Here is a 19,152-nt window from a genome sequence, read left to right as displayed (position 1 = left end):
GTGCTCCAGGACATTCTTCTTGTAATATGTGGATCGCGTTCTTTGTGTTTGGAGTGCTGGAAACTGGCAATTCACTATGAATGTCACTATGAATGAAGCTTCCTTTTACGTGTCAAGTTCTTGCATTTCGTCAGGAGCATATAATACTAAATCTTTCAGTCGTACTTGTTTAAGTGGCTTGTGGTAGTTTCAGGTGGGTTGATTAGTTTGTTTGGGAGAAGGAGTTGAAGTACATGTTTGCCATGAATCAGTCTTTTAATTATTCATTTCATTCCTTCAAACTGAAAGACTGTAATCTGAAGTCATTCTGTAGTTGATATAGTGTACAAAAGGAAAGTAGGGAAAAAACATTTCCCCTGCACAGCTCATGTAAAAGTGAGCCATTACTCAGACTTCTCTAATGAGCCCAGGCACACAACTATAAAAATGAGTTAAATGAAAGCTATTAATATGCATACATGCATTAAGTGTTACAAAACCAGCTTTGGTGAAGAACAGTTACCTGGTGATACTGTTGCTTGCACATGCACTGTGAGCTTTAAATCTTGTCCATCTGGCATTTCTTCCACAGTTTTAACTCTCAGGCTTTCAGCTAGATCACCTTCCCACTGAGTGTCTTCTCGTATTTGATTTTGTCCATGTGTCTAGGGAGTCTAACAGAAGACTGTTTTCTCTAGTACACAACTTTGCAGTGCTGAATGCCTGGTCCCAAACTGGCCGATTCCCAAGCCCCTTCATCGTCCTGTTCCTGAGCAGACAGTGGGGTATGAGTATGGATTAATTAGCCTCCAAACAGGAGGCTGGAAAGTGAGAGTAATTGATAGAACAGGGCAGATGCATATCTGTCTTCGTACATTTTATGAGGTCTTTGTGGCTGCCAGAATCCCAGGGGTTAGACAATATTTGCCCAGAGTTGCTCTACCTGCATCACTGTGAGGCCCATCCATTGCAGCCCAAGGCTTTCCAAAGAGCGATATCCTCAGACTGCTCAATGCTGTGTAGGTGGATACACCCTGCTGGGAATTGGGTTCTTTGATTAAAACAATGGGCACACGCAAAGTTAACTACAGTGGCCATCAGTTGTTTCCTGAGTGCAGTCTAAGTTCGGGCTTGATAGGCTAAAGGCTAACAATAATTATTTAAAAGATCACTTTGCATGTATTACTGTCATGTTAATGCCTTTTGGAGGGTTCTAAACAGACAAGCATTTGGTTTAACTTGAGTTGCCAATTAGTGGGATACTGCCACAGAAGAGTTAACAAATTCCAAACATCATCTCATCTCAGTGTCCAAACCTGATGACTAATTAACGGACTGTTCTGGGGCAATGAGGTTGTGTTGTCCTTGAGTGTGAGGAGTAGGACAGTGATAGGCTAAGATACTCCTTTGCAGATGTAGGAACTGAAACAGAAAGCTGTGGTGTTGGTGTTTGAAGCTGATAGTGTTACTCTGTTAGCTGATTTTGTTACCCAATGACCCACTGTGTTTTAGCAATAACTACAACTATTGAACTACGCTTGTCGAGTGGCTTGGACTGTGCTTTTTGTGTGAATATTTGAATATATACTAAAATTTCCCAGTATATACATACGGAACAGTGTTCACTAGTAAAGGTACTGGCTACGTTTAAGCAAGTTACCTGCATTCCTGCTTTTCATTGTTTTACAAATTTTTTATGCTCTATTTTTGTCTGTATAGTTCTCTTGATGTTATAAAACTAGACTTTTGATCTTTGGTCAGGGACAAGGTTTTCATACTAATTTAAGGACATTTTCAGTAAAAATAGAACTGAATAGTTTAGATAGTTGTTACCCGCTCATGCTGGGCTTGGAGAAACATGTGAAAGGTACTGTGCATTTCTGTGACCTCTTGTATTTGCAGTGGATTGAGACGGGTCCTTCATTTCTCTTCCCTTTTTTTGTCTTTTCCACCCCCACCACCCAGTCTTTCCTCAGCAAAGACTTAAAATACTTGGGATGACAGTGCAGTATGTGGATTTGTAACATTCTTTAGAAGCAAAGTACTGCAAAACAGTGGAAATGAGATTCTCTGTGTGTATTACTTGCCCAGGAAATGTAAATGGGGAATGTAAGGGAGTTCCTGGGGACAAAAATGTCAGAGTGAATGCTGACCTTTTACTTCACTAAAAGGCAAGTTGAGTTCCATGCATTTCTCTTGTGCTATGCAGTTAACCACCAGGTATCCACCTTGACATTAGAATATTAGCCTTTAAAAGCTCATCAAGTAAATCTGTAAATTAGGATTTATTTAAATTTTAGGACCTTAGAAGTGTTTTGCATAGTATGACACACTAGATAGATGAACGTGCTGCAGATTTTATTCAGGCAAATTACAATGTAAGGACCACATTCCTGATCACTAGTTACTTACTCTGGAATAGTGAGAGGAACTGCATAAAATGAACCGCTTGACAGCTCAGTCTTCAGGGAGATTTTAACTGTGAGGAAGGGCAAATAGCCGCTCTTTAGTCAAAGGTTTAGGGCTTAGACCATGTGGCCAGGTAGACAAAGTTAAATTATCTCTAGGCCAGGGTCATCTTCTTAGCTTTCCTGGGTTGAGGTCTTTCCACTCACTGTAAATCAGTCCAGTAGCTCCATTCAACTGATCTACTGACAAGTGAATGATTAACCAAAAACTATCAAGCAGACAGAAGCTGAACACTGCTAAACAACTGCAACATAAAATAGCTCTTGAGTACAGATTACCTGATTAAATTATTTGCCGATGAGTTATTCTGACTGAAGTTCAGAAGCATTCTGCTCTGGGATTCACCATGAGAAGTGCTAACAAAGCTTCTTTCGAACCTCTCTATGAATGTAAGGCAAATACCTTGCCAGACCTGAACAAGCAAGAGAAAGCTGTTGCTACAATGCAGAGCCTCAGGTTTAGCAGTGCCTAACCAAAAATACAGGTAAAAATACGAAACTCCAAAATCAGGAAAGGGGAGGGTAGAATGAGAAAATTCCTCATTTCTTCCTGTGCAGACTCTACTGAAATGGAAGCTTGTGATCCAGTTGACTTCTAACTTGTGCGTACACAGTTACAACACACTAATCCAAACACTGACGTATTTTAAAAACTGCCAGACTGCTTCTCTGATTTGTTTTTGGAGAGTGCTTGGATGACTGTCGGTGCCTGACACATGAGTGTAGTATTATGCAGGAAAACTTCTGCAGCACGAGTGCTCAGAAACAGGATCTTTGGAATTGCTCCTTGCCAGATACTTGCCAATACCTGCGACTGTTAAAATGAGCATTGTCATGACCCGTCAGGCCCAAATACAAGTCTTGTGAAGACAGGCTTGTAGAACATAATCAATAGAACAATTCCTGATGAAAACCTGTGGGGTTCTGGAGGCACATCAGTTAAGACAGTGAAATGGGCTGTGGTGTTTTCATACTTGCTCACTCTTTACATGGCAGTTGAAATCCCGAGAAACATTTCAGGTATTTATAGGGAGGAAGCTAAAATGGCACAGGCTTTTAACTCATCCTGAGTGTTACCATTTGTATCAGATATTCCCTGCCTCTGAAGCCTTGTCTGAATGTTTGAAAGCATAGCAGATCCTCAGTAAACATGAGGTTTTAACTTAATGGGTGTGGTGGTCTGTTCTGTTAAACCGAATCCATGCTAACTCCTGTCTGTCCCACACTTCTAGATCTAGTTAACAGAATAAAGTGTGAGTGATACTGCCATTGAAGGATCTTTTTTTTTCCTGGAATTTTTATTTTTATAATTGTTTTATGGCCTCAATTTGCTCAGGAAAAACTTACCATGTTACACTTTATTTTAAGAGGTCTAGCTGAATTTTAACTGGGGCATTGAAACTTACCCGAAATTTCAGAGGGTGCAGAAATAGTTCCCTAAATAGTGCTAGATATTACACATACCTATCTCATTTTTCCTGTGTCATTCCTTCTGCACATACAGAAGCAGGAGAGCTGTCATTACAGCGGCTGGCTGGTTTAATGACGGCCTTGCTGGTGCGTCGTGGGCACCCCTGAACACGTTGAAGAGTTAAACTGAAACCCCTCGTGTGCGCAGCGATGTTTTTAGGTTATTTTTACAGGAGTGCTGCTGATTTTCCAGAGTTTCTGGAGGGGAGCCGCCCAGCAGAAGCAGGAGCATCCCCCGGGGGCTGGTGGGGAGGAGGAGGGACTGAAACCTAGGGACTGGGGAAAGTGGAAACTTGCCCTTAAAAAAAGAAAAAATATATCTATTTTTAAAGGTTTTGGGTTTGGGGTTTTTTTAATATATAAAGGGCTGGAGAGGGGAGAGGACCTCGCCTCCTGGCCCCGTGCTACAGCCCGGGGCAAGCCGGGGTCTGGGCTCCGCGGAGGGTTGCGCGGGCGGCCGGGCAGCCTGGCGCCGCGGGGGCGGAGGGGCGCGGGAGGGGCGGGAGCCGGAGCGAGAGGGAGGGAGGCAGGGAAGGAAGGAGGGAGTCAGGCAGGCAGGGAAGGAAGGAGGGAGGGAGGGAAAGAGGGCGGTAGGCAGGAGGGCGGCCGCAGCCTCCGCGCCCTGGCGGAGCCGCCTTTCCCTTCCCCTCGCTACCGAGCCCCCGTGCGTGTTATCCTGCAGGGTTCCGGGGACGGGAGATGGCCGCGCGGGGCAGCGCCGGCCGGCGCTGGACCGGCAGTGTGAGAAGCGTTTGAACTTCCTAGAAGTCGGGGAGCCGAGAAATTGTTGTTGGGGTGAAGGTCCACGAGGAGCAGCGGAGCCGGTGAGGAGGAGGAGGAGAAGGTGGTGGTGGTGGTGGTGGTGGTGGTGATGGTGATGATGATGATGATGATGGTGGTGGTGGTGGTGGTGAGGAGGTAGGTAACGGGTCTGTGGTACCCGGGCGGGGGAACGGCCCGGGACGGCCTCTACGCCGTCTCGTTCGTCTTTCCCCGAGTGGTTCGCAGCCAGGACGTGCTGGTTTTTCGGGAGAGCAGTACTGGGGTCTGGTCCTGGGAAACTGAAGCTTTTTAGGCAGCGGTGTCTCGTCGGGATTCAGGTACCCTTGAGGAATTTAATTTTGTGGGGGTTAATTAAAAGGCAGTTGTAAAGTATTATGGCTAAAGCTGTTTTGACAGCTTATCCTTTTTTTTTTTCTTTTTCCCCCAGCCCTTCTGTGAGTTTTCCTCCTCTTGCGGCTCATAAAGGTGTAACTGTGCTGCTTCTGGACGCACAGTAGTTTTGCAGGATGGAATGGTGCCTTTCTTACTCCCCTGTCAACTTAGGATACGTTGTCCTGCTGGTGCTGCATTTCATCTCAACACAGCAGTGTCACCTGAATGCCCTTAGCGGTTCTTCCTTGTTATTTGGCACTGAAGGTTTCTGTGAATATCCCTTGCTGCAGTATTCTTGTAGCTAAGTTTTTGGGTTTTTTTACAACTCCTTTCAGACATTTTAAGTGTTTTTATAAACACACACAGAATGAATCTGTATTTTTAAAGGTTGCTGTTACTCTATTTTGGCATCTTTTAATATTAGTGTTGTTTCAGTCTCAGTGTCTAAATATAGTTCTGATTTTTTTTGTTTTGTTTTGTTCTAGTCTTCACCTGCACATCAATCTCTTCAATGACTGTAGTAGGAGCTAATGGTAAAAACAGAAGCTGCACGTGGAGAAGTGTTCTCCTGAAGGCTTTAAGATACTTTAGATTTCAGGAAAAATTGTTACTAGCTTTTGGAAAGCATTTTGGAAAGTTCACTGTTGTTAAGATAGTCTCCGTGCATGGTATTTTTAATAGCTTAAAGTTAGAAAACTGACCTGTTTCTTAAAAGATACTTTGAGATTGTTGTTGAGATCAGAAATGCAGCATGATTGACTTGCCCATGTCAGTGAAAAGTACTGGTTTTTTTAAGAACCTCGATAGTCTTAAACCTGAAGACACAGGCACCTAGTGGTTACATGATAATGTAACATAATAATAATAACAACATAATGTGTTTAAATTGCTTTCTAGCCTGAATTCCCACCTGTGATGTAAATTACAGCCTCACCACATCTGACGTTGTTGCACCAGATTGTTATATGTGCATAAACAACTGATCTCTGAATCCTTGTGGAATTGAACCTTCTCATTCTCTGTGCAGCACAGAAATATGTGAGAGGTCAATGTATGTTCTTACCTGCAGGAATCTCTAAACTGTCCTTGAAGAATGGACATAAAATACGAGTAGTAGTTCCACTGATGTAACATGATGAATCAACTGGTGGTGAACTGGACGTGCAGTTTGTATGTTGCTAAAGACTCTTTCTCTTAATTGCCTTTTATATTCCAATATTTAAGTTGTTGCCTTTTCATTCCAACAGCTTTATGGTTCTAGGCAGCCATGAATTCTGTAAAGCACAGACTTCAAAAGTGTATTTTCTAGATTGCAAACTCTACCTTGGATTTTCATATTTCATTATGTTACTATCCAGTATATTCTGTTGTATGTATTTTACCCTTTTGCCAAGTATAGAACATAAAACCCAGTAACTCTTTCCATGTTCAATGCATTAGCAATAACATCAGTCTTAAATAGATTGGAATTCTCCTGTGTTTATGTAGTGAAACAGAGGGAGAGCAGTTGGTGACTTTTGTTGAAGGTCATGTAAAAACATGTCCAGTATATCTGGAATTGAAATGTGGTGTACTCTCATTTAATTTTCATCAAGAGGGGTAAAATGAGGCCGGGATTATTTGCTTTGTGTTTACTGAAGTCTGACTGCCCTCTTATGTAGAACTGACTGTGTTGCAGGTGGCTGCTGTCAGCTATCCGTAAGACCTCTTGAAAGTAGCTCAGAGTGCTGTTGCTACAACCTTTGAGCTGTGCTATCCTTAGGCATCTACATTTAAACTTTAATTGGACCTGGTGTGTAGGCAGGCTGAGGAAGCACACCAAGAAATGTGCAAGTAGCAAGTGTAATGCAGACTGGATTTTATTATGTGTCCTGTCATTTAAGTCGTACCGTCAGAGGCACATGGCGACCCTTCTGGATACTGTGGACACAGGCTGAAGTTGAAATTATTATGGACCTGTGTTCAGGATTAAAAGACAACTGCCTCTTATTGGCAATATTTGTTCTTAAGAGCCATTTTATTATTCAGGGTTTTCTTGCCACAGCAGAGAACCTGTGTTCTGTCATGTAATAAACATAAATGCAAATAGGTCTAATCCAAGGCACAAATCTTGTTATATGTCAGTTAGAGTAATTTACTGGAGCTTCTTTTGGAAGGTGGCGCAGAAGGGATGTTCTTGTGTGCAGTAGAATTGTGGGAAGGTAATGCTTGCTGGACTTCTCCAAAGTAAATTTGATAGAGACAAAAAGAGAGTAGTTACTTATTTCTTTCCCTTGATTGAGTTTTCACTTTACCTGCTGTCTTTTTCTCTAAGTAGAAAGATTCAGTTGAATTGGACTTTGCCCATGTTGCTGCAGAGTAGTGGTTTGCTTTCCACAGTGGTGCTACTAGAATTTTTTAAAGCTGCTAGGTAGTGGGTGGATGTGTAAACAGGGAGCAGGCTTTTTTCTTTATACCAATGGCTGAATTCTCAATTCTCCTCTGAAATAGTAATTAGAAGGGAATCTGGAGATAAGCCAAGGTTTGATTAGAGTATTTTGGTTAGTGGTCTCTTTTTTTCTTCAGGTGGAATATTTCCGGAGATGTTTAGTGTCCCTGTATGAAAAATCAATTATATGTGATATTTAAAAGGATGACCTTTTTGAATGAAACCTGTTTTCTCTAGAACCCAGTTATTCAACTGCTTCTGGCCATCCCTCTCTTTTTACAGGTTAGCAACCTGTATTTTGCTATTGGCTTTTTCTGAAGTGTCTGATCCAGTCCCTGGATCTCCTCATCCTGTATTTCTGTTTCATTTGATTCTGAATACGTTGTCTCCTGTTTCCTTTGTGTCAGCTGCCTGTCTGGTAACGAGAGTGGAACACTATTTCTTCATACGCAGGTTGAGAAAAAGTTGACTTTCTGGGTTTTCTCCAAGATTGTGTAAGGTCCAGTAATATGTTGAGCTATTTATTACGAGGATATTTGTGGAGAAGACTAAGGAAGTGATGAAAAGTGTGCCAAAGTTGATACTTTCTCTAAATTTAGAGGAAATAGGATGGTGTTTATAGTGAATAATAGGACTGTCTCCTGTATCTTGATTTCTGTTTCTTTATATGTAGGTTCCTTTTGTAACTGGAATCAGCTGGGGTTTTCAGCAGTTGGTTTTACTGGTGACTCAGTTCCAGAGTAAGTCTTTCTAGGCAAATGATTAGTGTATAGGGAAATGCCTGTTCTGATCCAATGGATGATTATGGATCCCGGTAATTCCTCCAAGTGTGCTTGTAGGGAGACAGTCTTTTGGGATTTTTTTACTATTCTTGTCTCTGCTTCCCTTGTGTTACTCACAGTCAGAGTATGATAGCTGATTTGCACTGGCCTTAGAGGTGTTTAAGGCATTTTGTCTGCAACCAGAGAGGCAGCAGGTGAATACACAGCTTCCTAATCTAGTTTTGAAAATTCTAGGCAGAGTTTGAAGCATAAGCACCCGTAACAAGGGTCTTTGGTTATGCAATGGTATCATCTTCAGGCCATTACCATTGAAAAAAAAAAAAAGAAAAGGTTTCAGTACAGAATAAAATACTCTGATTAAACTTCAAAAACCTTTTCAAATACAGTTTGAGCCAAAATTATTTAGAAAGGAGTAAAAAGAGGTTGCCACATATCGCTAAAGTACATAATATTTTCCTGTTGCATGCAGTTATTATGAGGCTGCAGAAAAAGTTTTATTGTAAGGCATTCATTTTTGGGGGTAGTAGGTTTGTATATGTTCTTTTGGTGTCAGAGTTCTGTTATGGCCATGCTCTTGCTTCACCAGAGTCAAGGGTCAGCCTGAAATTTAATGTTGTTGTGGCTTCCTGCTGGAAGCAGTGAAAATACTGCTTGCGTTTTGACAGCTTCCATTGAGAGTGGACAGAGTAGCTGTTGATGAGCTTGAAACTGTGCCAAGAGGACCTGCGGCTTCTGTTCTTCTCTAACCTTGTCCCTTCCCCTGTTCCAGGCCTAGATACTGTAGCAGCTCAAAAATTTTAGCTGTTTCTAGACAACAGTGGTCTCAGCGTTAACCTGTCTTGCATAATCTACATGCTCTTTCACTAGTGCCCAAGTATGATTTGAGGGGATTTATTTTGCTACATGCTTTTCTAAAGTTCCTTTTCCTTTCTGCATGTTGTCAAAGTTGAGGGCAGGGGCTCCTTGTTCTTAGTTACAGAAAAAGCTCTGGTTAGAGACTTCTCAGCTGACAGTGTCTGTTAAATTCACTGGTATCTGGCATCCTCCAGGACACTGCAGTTTCCACTTTTGAAGCTGTGGATAAAAACATATTTCTACTGTTTTCTCTCTGTTATTACTTGATGTAGTTACCACAGCATTTGTGGTTTTACCTGCTACTAAAACTACAACTGTATTCCTAAGTACAGCATGGTAAAGATTAAGCCAAGTCTATCCCTATTTCTGTAGCCAGACTTACAGTGCACATATAAGTAGCTCTTAAGAGCTGATATGCTCAAGGCAAATAGAAATTGAAAGCAAGCTCTGATCCACTGGAGCTTAGTGACAAACTGAAAATGCATTTCTTCCAAGTTTGTCAGTTCAGCTTAGTGTTGGTGACCCAGGCACATATCAGAGGAGATGCCTCAGGGAAAAAAATAATCACAGCCAGTGATCTTCCAGGCAGCTTAAAGGAAGAAATACGAACATTACAGTTTCAGCTCCTCGGATGATTTATTATTCTTCTCCACAGTAAGATGAATAAACCTTTCCTTGAATTAATCTGGTTGACACTTCCTCCTTTTGTTTTTCAGAGATATTTCAACTTGAGATCTGAAATAGAGCTCAGTCTTCCAAGACTACAACTTTTAATCCATACTGCTCCTGTACTGTCATTTAAAGCTCTGACACTAAGAGTGAAAAATGGAAGAGTTAAGAGGAATACAGCCTATATTGTGAGAATGAGTGCAGGCATGCCAGGAACCTTTGTAACAAATGTCCGTTTGCAAGAGGAGAAAGACAGTGAATGATGTTAATCAGGGAACACCTAATCCATTTTAAAGCTTTACTTGTTTTTCTGTGATGAGCAGGAAGACAGATAAACACAGGGACTTGTACTCACTTCCTGATGCTGGACCTGAAGTGGCTAAAGATTGACACAAGTGCTTCGTAAAGTATAAGCTGAGTGAAATACTTACTGGAAGTGGTGCCTATTGACAGTTTTAGTGGATGGAGGAGAGCTCAGTTAACTTTCATATCTCAATTTTAGTGTGTGGCAATGGGTGAAGAACACTCTTAATGTCACGCCAGTATAAAATTGTGGAAAATGGAAACTGTGCCTTGTTGTAATAAAGCTTTTAACAGTGGCTTGCCAAAGGAAAAGAGAAATCAATTTGAAACTCCACATCTGTGTAACTGGCTTGGCTGAGCTGTTTTGTAGTCAAATAAGGGTAGGGGAGAAGCTTAACCATCCTCAACCCTGTAATTAGCTACTTGGTGAAATAGAGAACAATTGAATTAGGGTAAATGCACATATAATTAAAAATAATTTTCTGAATGTGCTGCAGTATGGATGATCTATCACTTATTTGTGATTACAGTGGGTTTAAACATTCCTTTTTTGTTTAGAGTCACCAGATCAATCTTTGAAAATTACTCAATTTTAAATGGCTACAGGAGGAATAACAACATGAAGTTTGGTGACCTGGCTTTTGAGAGCAAGAAAAATAGTCATTTGACTGACTGAGGGTGGTTGGGTATCAGGAACAAATCTTTTCACTGGATTCCAGGGGCTTTGGCCTTTGTGCCAACATAAATATGGGTGTCTCTCTAATGGCAGAATTGCAGTGGATTAGTTTGTGCTTTTTGGAAATTTATGATATGAAATATAGAGTTCACTTTTATACTTCCCTGTTTTAAGAAAATAGGGAGTTAATGTTGATCTGGGCGCTCCTTTTTCCTCTGGCTATTTTGAAGAGAACTGAGATCCCCTCTTTCTAAAACAATTTTCTCATGTTTGTAAGTTATCAGACACATATTGTTCTGCATTCAGTAAAGCAGTTCAGGTGGCTGTGCTGTGCAGGCCTGGACAGAGTGTTGTAACTATGTAGCATTAATTTCAACTGCTCTTGGGCACTGCTGAAGTTCCTGTTGTTTGCACTGGGGTCCAGTGAACAATTTTCTTGTGCTCAAGGCAGGTGTGGAGAGTACTGTCCCTCAGTGAGTGAAGAGGCATCTAGTTAATACTAAGCTCTCTGCCTTTTTGATGGCTTTATTCTCAGCCTCTTGTATTGTGCCCTTCTCACATTCTGCAAGGAAACTTAAGTGTTTCAGTGAAGGGGATGGATGACCTTACACCCTGTGTTCTGCTAAACACAAAGTATGTCAAGTATGGGGAAAGAGGGGCAGAGAAGGTAAATATTAAGACAGGCACATGATGCTCCCTGTGTTCCTCTCTAAAATTCACATGAAAAATTAGTTTTTCTCATGTTGTCTTAAATATCTCTGATGTGATTTTTAAGTGCCCTCAACATGTTCTGACAAATCTGAAGTGCCCTCTGGTACACACTCATGCAGTTGAAAACCTTTTGGTTTTGAAGTGAACTGTTCTGAATATACAAGCTGGTGGCATTTCTCAGATGTCTGATACCAGGTTGTCATCTTCAATTATTTCTCCATGCCCTATCTTTGTTCCTTTGAAGTATTGTCTGTAGTGGGTCCAAATCTGTTTCCAGTATGTCTACACAACTCAGTGATTTTTTGGATGCACTTGTGTCATTGAAGAATGCGAGTGATTTCAGTGAAACAACAAAGGACTACAAGCATGAAAGTTTACAAAATAGTAATGATTGTGGGTTTATATGTGCATATTAAAGTGCATTTCCTGCCAGGGAAAGTTCTTGTCACACAGGTTTTTAGCAGTGCGAGTTAAGCATTCCTGCACTTAATTTTCCTTTTATGTTCACTTTAAGATTGCACGATGGAAGTCACGTTTTCTCAAGAAAAGCTGCGTATCTTGGATCAGTACCGTTGAAGATACCTTCTGATTGCAACACTCGAAACAGGGTCCTGTAACGAATTTGTCAAAAGAAACATACAATGGATCTCAAGGAAAGCTGCCCAAGCGTTAGCATTCCCAGCTCTGATGAGCACAGGGAGAAGAAGAAAAGATTTACTGTAAGTATGTAAGAGTGTAAACACTGTGCGCAAATCCATAGGCTATTGGTGCCTAGAAGTGCTCCTTTCTTTTTTCTCCACTGCTGAGCTTGGTATTATTTTTAACAGGTTTATGGAAATGTTTCCTTGCTCTTGTGAGTACTGGCCATAGTCCAGAGTGAGAATTTGTGAATATTTTACAGTGTTTACCTGTGTTGCTTTCTGCAAAAAAAACTCTACTTTACAAGTTTCTGGTATTTTTACCCCCAAATAGCAGCATTTTTCATATAAAATACCTAAGTGTCCAAATGGTGGTACCACTTTTGGCATTTTACATGATTTTTTATAACAATGTGTATTTTTTAAAGGAGTAAAGTAGGGATTTGGTTTTTTTCAGAAAAATAGAATTTTTCATAAATATCCTATTATACTATTGTAAATTTTTGTGTAAAATAAAAAAAAATATAAACCATCACATTTTTTCAAAACCTTTTTTTCTGTCTTCCTTCCTGTTTTCTGATTCTAATGCCTATGAGTTTTTTCCTATCCTGTTTCCATTTCCACTCCTTGTCATTTCGTTCCCTCTTCCTTTCTTTGCCTCCGAGTTTGACTTTCTGTTTGTGAAGTCTTTCCATTGTGTGGGAAATTCTTTGCATTGCATATTGAAAAATAAAGTAGTGTGGTATGGATTTTTGTTTTGCTTACATATAGCCCTAAATGACAACATCATAATACTTTCTTTAAAAAGTTCAGCTGTTTCATTCCTCTTGTGCAACTTCCTCTAAGCTTTTTTTTTTCGCCGAGTGAATTAGTCACTCTTCAGATGTGGAATGCAAACACCCTTAGACTGAGTTGCTGTCTGAAGAATACAACAAAACAGAGGTTTACTATGAGTTATGCATCTACCTTTCCTCTTCACCTCCCTTCTGCAGAGAAGAATAATGACATTTGATTCTTCAAGTGTATAAAAATGTAATTTGGGGAAGGATTGTGCTGGTAAAGGGAGCAAACAAAAGAGAACTTTACTAATACTTTAAACTGCTGCATGCATGTGAAACTCAAGGAAGCAGGGAAACCTTCATGAAAGTCTAAATTTGAGCAAAACAAGTTTGTTTCATTGCCTTAGTGCTGGCAGTTATGCTGTTAGAAAAGGCCAGTGTGGTATATTGTGATATGTAACTAGTGTTGTGATTGCCAGGTCAGTTTACCCGAAGATCTGTGAGACAACCTGAGCAATGTAAAGGCACTTTGTTTGGCTGCACGAGCAAGAGTAGGAAACTTCAGAAACTGGGGGGTGAGGGAGGAGGGGAGCAGAAATCCAACCCAGTTTACACTGTGCAGAGCTACGCTTCATCTTGCTGGCTTCTGCTTTCTGCATCAGGGAGCAATTAGCAGCTTGACAAGAACTGCTTTTCACAACCAAGCTTTTGAGTACTATCACATGTATTTTAAGATTTGATAACAGAAGTGAGGGTCATACTAAACTTCATGGTAGGAACTGTGAATTCCAGCATGTGTCAGTGCTTTTACTGTGTCTGCTCTTTTGTAGCTGTGTTGTAATGCCTGGATCCCATCAGTACTTTGTGCGGGAGAGAGAGAGAGGTGTGGGGAGAAAGAGTTCTTAATAAATTTGTGGGAGGTATAACTGGCTCTTTGATGGCCATACCAGTACCATTTCCACAAAGAGCAGTAAGAACCTTAGGGTGAAAGGAAAGGTTAAAGTGAAAAAGGCTAGGAAAGACTTCAGGTGAAGTAAGGTGAATCTTCACCTTACTCTTGCTTGCAGTGTGTATCACTACTGCTTCTGAGACTGTTCTAGAATAATATTACTGTTCCGAATAGAAACTGTGAATTCCAGCTCAAACCTTTCAGTGTCTCACTCAATGCTGGCATGGAAACAAGACAAGTATGTGCAACTTAGTTTTTGCTAGCTCTTCTTTTTCCTCTCACACTTGCTCTGATAAAGCATTTTTTTTTTTTTAAATCTTGTCTCTGCGCAGTCCTCATTGTGATGATTAAATCAAACCTTTTATTTTTGTCTTTGGAAGTGAAGTCTTCATTTCTCGTGAGTGTTTTCATGACCTTTTATTGAATGTTTGATTTGATTTTGTTAAATACTGCATACTTTTGATATTTATACCACCAATGTTTTTTTTTTCTTGACAAAGGTTTGAATTTTTCAGGTGTTCTGGCAGGGGAACTTTTTTGCTTCCACTTAATTCATGGTAACCAGCCTCTATGCATATCCACACTAGTTCACTGTCCTGCATTTTTCTGAAGATTCAACATTCACTTTCTTCATAAGAAGAGCAAAATCTTTGCTTGTTTTGGACCATATCTAGGCTATATTAATTGTTGTTCTGTTCTTGCTGCATAGTGGGTCATTCTTTTGCCTGTTTTGACAAATAGCTTTGTTTTGGATTTCTCACTTTTATCCCTATGCTATTTGATGTCTGAGGTCTAATCAAGACATCAAATTTTCTCTGTTCTTGTCTCCCTTCACTCCCCCATCATATACAGGCTTATTAAAAAATCTCTTTCAAGGTTGCTGTTTGTCTAATTAAATCTGGAAACTTCATCTCAGACCCGTAATGTATATGATTAATCCCCAGCCCTGTGGAAATTGTGGTGTTTGGTTTTTTTTTTAACTTGTTGACACTTAATAAATAGCTTCCTTACTTTCTCAATACTTGTTCTCTTGAAATGGGAAAACAGCCTACTTTTTTCATATCTTTGTTTAGTTAAAATTTAATCTTTAATCCAGGAGCATGAGCTACCACAACAGAGTTGAAGCCTTGTAATTTCAGTGACTTTTTTGTGAAGAAATCTGTCACATCCAGAAATATCTAGACCCTGTCTATCTGTATCTGGAAGATAGGTTATGGTGATGTTTTCAGGAATTCTGTTTCTTCCTTTTTCCTTTCTTAAAGCTTTGTGTTATTTATCCACATATTACAAGTTGCAAATGCATCTTATCTATGTTTTAGGAGTTTTCTAAGACTAAATTTAGATTAGAAATAATTAGATTTGAAAAGGTTATTATCTAAGTAAGGCTAGATTCCTCTCCCCACCTTTCTAGATGCAGACATTGCACATCTCTTTAATCATTACATAGGTGTAGCTGAGAGTAGTAATATAGCCCAAAGACATGCTATGTTTTTAGGTTTTACCAGTTCTTTGTGAATATTGTATGTGCTCTTATCACTCAGTGCTTCAATAACTGTTGAACTTGCAGCTTTCCCTTTGTTGGGTGTGCAAGAGCTTTTCTGGTGGTGTGAATCGGATGACCTCCTATGGAGTTTTTTTATTCTCTCTTGTGTGAAAAATGTTGATGGTGTTGTTGTTCTACAGCTACTCTGAGAACGAAACCGTTTTAATGTTGCGGTTGCCATGGAGGTGAATATCATCTCGTATCCTAAGTTGTGCTTGCCCGTGCGCTTTGCAATCTGTGCATTCTGCCCGGCTAATTTAAGAAATCCATGGCCCGCTGCTTAAGTGTGTTGGCATTGATCTGCTGTGCAGTCCTGGGGAGCGAAGATGTGTGCTTGAACATCACTTGCAGGGCTTGATTGCTGTATAAGGTACCCAGGTCAAGAGGACAGTGCTTAAGTCTTCACAGCTGAAGCTTTCAGAGTTTACCATGTAGGGAGGCTCTAGAAGTGTGTAGGTAGGTTTTACACTAACGCTTGTTTAGCAGTGTAAAGGAACGCTAGTTTTCTTAGAAGGGTCTCATCAGCATTCTGCTGGGTGCTTCCATCCAGCTTCCAGGGACTCAGGCTGAGAACAGCTTCTTTAAACAGTTAACACAGCATGAATGCAGATCTCAGGCTGAGGAGCTGATGGTGGTGGCTGCCACTACCACTGTGAGAGTTAAATGAGAGAAGTAAGAAGCTGTTGCAGGGCAAATAGAGACTGAGGCATTGGTCCAGTTTTCTACGCTGGGAATTAGCAGCCTTCTGCACTCATTTCCTTTCTGTGCCCATCCTTTCCACTGAAGGAATAACTGGGCTCTTTCTGGAAGTACAAGAAGGTAGAAAAGCAAGGACAACTAATTGCCTAAGAGATGGGAGAAGCCTGCTGGACACCCAGCAGTCAATGAATCCAGGCATTGACAATCTGTCTAGTTACTGAAGTCTTCTGCTGACACAGGATTTGAATAGCCAGAACTGTACAGCAGGTTTCAACTATACCTCCCTTCATCGCAGTGCTATATTTCAGCCACAGCACCATTTTTTTCTTCCCTAAATAATTGTCATCTGCCAGGATCCTTCTGCATTCAAGGTGTTGGAAAGAACAGTTATCTTTGTAATTACGTTCCATATGTACTTTCTCTTTAGGTTTTGATGAAGGCAGTCTTCAGTATTTAAATGTTTTACTTCTTTAATATTAGTCTTGTTATGGATTATCAAGTTGTTAACAAATTTCTTAGTAAATTTTAGTAGACTACTATCTGATGGCCAGGTGTTCTTGTTGCATATGGACTAATTTACAAAACTCCATTAAATCAACTTTGATGTTAGTTTTTGCTTACCTGATGTTTAAAAAATTTTCTGTAAAGTACCACATTCTTTTAATTGTTCTTTTAATCATTTCTGTTGATGTCTGTGTGACTTAGCTGTAAGAAATGCTCAACGAGTGCATTTACACAATACTTTTAACAACCTGCCCTTATTTCCAGCACAGGATTAAACCTTGGAGATTTTACTAAATTTTGTGGGCATTAACTTTATGTTTGCTACTACAGGTTTACAAAGTGCTGGTCTCTGTTGGCAGAAATGAGTGGTTTGTCTTAAGACGGTATGCGGAGTTTGATAAACTCTACAATACGGTAAGCAACAGGCAAGCTATGAAATCCTGCCAGAATAGCAGAGTAACACTTGTTTGCAGTGTTATGGTTTGAGTTAATCCCCTCTTGAGGAGTTTGACTCAGTAACCATAGGACCCCTGATTAAAGATAATGATGGAGTGGGCTTTTTAAGCTTTCGTTTGTTTGAATTTCAAATTCAAAATCCTCTTATTTGTCACTTTTTTCCTTGTTGCTTGGGATCATAGCATAATGAGAAACTTCCAATTTAGTGGTTGTCAAAACATCTGAAATGTGCATTTGTTCATGATGAAAACCCCACAAAACATCTAGATAGGTATGTTTCTCCTAAATAAGCATTTTATTTCGAAGTACTGAAAGCCATGAACAAGTCCTTCTTTCTTTATCTAAATTTTCTATTAAGTCAATTATGGCAATTCATACCTGCAGTTTCATATCAGGTATGATTTTTTTTAACAGAAAAATGTGGTCAGTGCTCCACATAAAATAATCCTCTTCAGCATCCAAGTATGGATTTCTTGGGTTCGTTGCTAGAAGAGGATTTTGCTCCTTTTAGATAGTGGGCAAGAAGGGCAAATGCTTGCTCAGATATGCAGTCTGTGTCATAGAATCTTAGAATCAGCTGGGTTGGAAAAGACCTCTGAGATCATCAAGTCCAACCCTTGATCCACTACCACTGCGGTTACTAGACCATGGCACTAAGTGCCACATCCAGTCTCATCTTAAAAACCTCCTGGGACAGCAAATCCACCACTTCCTTAGGCAGCCCATTCCAATGCCTGATTAACCTCTCTGTAAAGAATTTCTTCCTAATATCTAACCTAAACTTCCCCTGGCAGAGCTTAATACCATGCCCTCTTGTCTTGCTGATAGTTGCCTGGGAGAAGAGACCATCCCCCAGCTGGCTACAGCGTCCTTTCAGGTAGTTGTAGAGAGTGATGAGGTCTCCCCTGAGCCTCCTCTTTTCCAGGCTAAACAACCCCAGCTCCCTCAGCCTCTCCTCATAGGACTTGTGTTCGAGTCCCTTCACCAGACTTGTTGATCTTCTCTGGACCTGCTCCAGCACCTCAACATCCTTCCTGAACTGAGGGGCCCAGAACTGGACACAGTACTGGACACAGTGTCCATACTTTCCTCCAGTTCTTCATCCCACAATTTTTGCTTCAACAAAAGAGGAAGTAATTCCCCTGTGATCCCCATAAGAAAATATAACCAGCTACTTATCTGTGCCTCCATTTCCTTTCCATTACCTCTATGAGAAGGAGTCAGGCTTTTCTCCCTTCTGCCTCACTGTATGTGGATTTGCATGTGGCAGTGGTCTCCAAATGCAGGCTGTGACCTTGGAGCTGAGCTTGGAGGTCTGAGCTTAAGTGCCCCGGATACGCCATCCTATGTTTTACCTGCATCTTTCAAGGATGTAGGCTTGGAAGGAAACAAAGTATCCCCTTTTCAGTACCTGCAGAGGGAGTGTCGGTGATCCTGTTCCTTTGCCACATTCCCTTGCCATTCGGATTAGCATTGCTCTGCTGAAGTTTGTTCAGCACTGGTCTCTCAACATGGGCAGAGAGTGAGGTCCTGGGGAAGCATAACAGGAGGGCATTTAGATCAGTTTCTATTCAGTGTAATTCATATAATATAGTACACCAAAAAACTTGTGCTGCTAACTGGAAGAGATACTGTTGTTGCTAAGGAGAGAAGAATTGCCAGCTACTCTATTAGAAAACTACTCTCTTAAAAGAGGATGAGAATGAGATTTCTCTTCTGGAGCACTTGAAGTACATGTAATCAAGGCTTACCTTATGTCAGGGGTTTTTTTAATATATAATTCAATTTTGTTTTATGCTATCTTCTGGTCAGTTTATCAAGTGTAGAATATAATCAAATTATCAAATGCAGGATCGCAAAACAGGCTGTTCATCTGTTTGCAGTTTTGACTTAAGGGCAGACCACATGGTTTCTAAAGTTTTAAGAATGCCACTTGGACAAAAGCCTGTGTCCCCAGCCCATCCTAAACCTCATGCATACAGCCCTATGCAAGCAAGTAAGAAAAAAACAAACCCAAAAGAGATAGAGAATTGATGGAGGAAGGGAGAAGAGAGGAAAATAAAAACAACACTGAAATTCTAGTCTATG

The 19,152-nt window shown here is 40.6% G+C and overlaps 1 protein-coding gene across 3 annotated transcripts in view; it reads left to right on the top strand.

The window, feature by feature from the left end:
• LOC113976107 (serine/threonine-protein kinase Sgk3) overlaps window positions 1-19,152 on the top strand; it is a 56,447-nt gene that overhangs the window by 16,264 nt on the left and 21,031 nt on the right. For 2 of the 3 annotated variants that reach the window (XM_027701145.1, XM_027700970.1), the window contains exons 2-3: window positions 12,011-12,215; window positions 16,939-17,022. In XM_027701145.1, coding sequence (XP_027556946.1) covers window positions 12,138-12,215; window positions 16,939-17,022 — 162 coding nt within the window. In that variant the 5' untranslated portion in view covers window positions 12,011-12,137. Of the gene's footprint in view, window positions 1-4,716; window positions 4,742-12,010; window positions 12,216-16,938; window positions 17,023-19,152 lie in introns of those variants that run through there. The other variant, XM_027701068.1, reaches the window with a different exon arrangement.

The sequence above is a fragment of the Neopelma chrysocephalum genome, unplaced genomic scaffold, assembly GCF_003984885.1.
Source record: "Neopelma chrysocephalum unplaced genomic scaffold, ASM398488v2 Primary Assembly neopelma1_22, whole genome shotgun sequence".
Classification (NCBI taxonomy): domain Eukaryota; kingdom Metazoa; phylum Chordata; class Aves; order Passeriformes; family Pipridae; genus Neopelma; species Neopelma chrysocephalum.
This window is presented reverse-complemented; position numbering and strand designations above follow the sequence as displayed.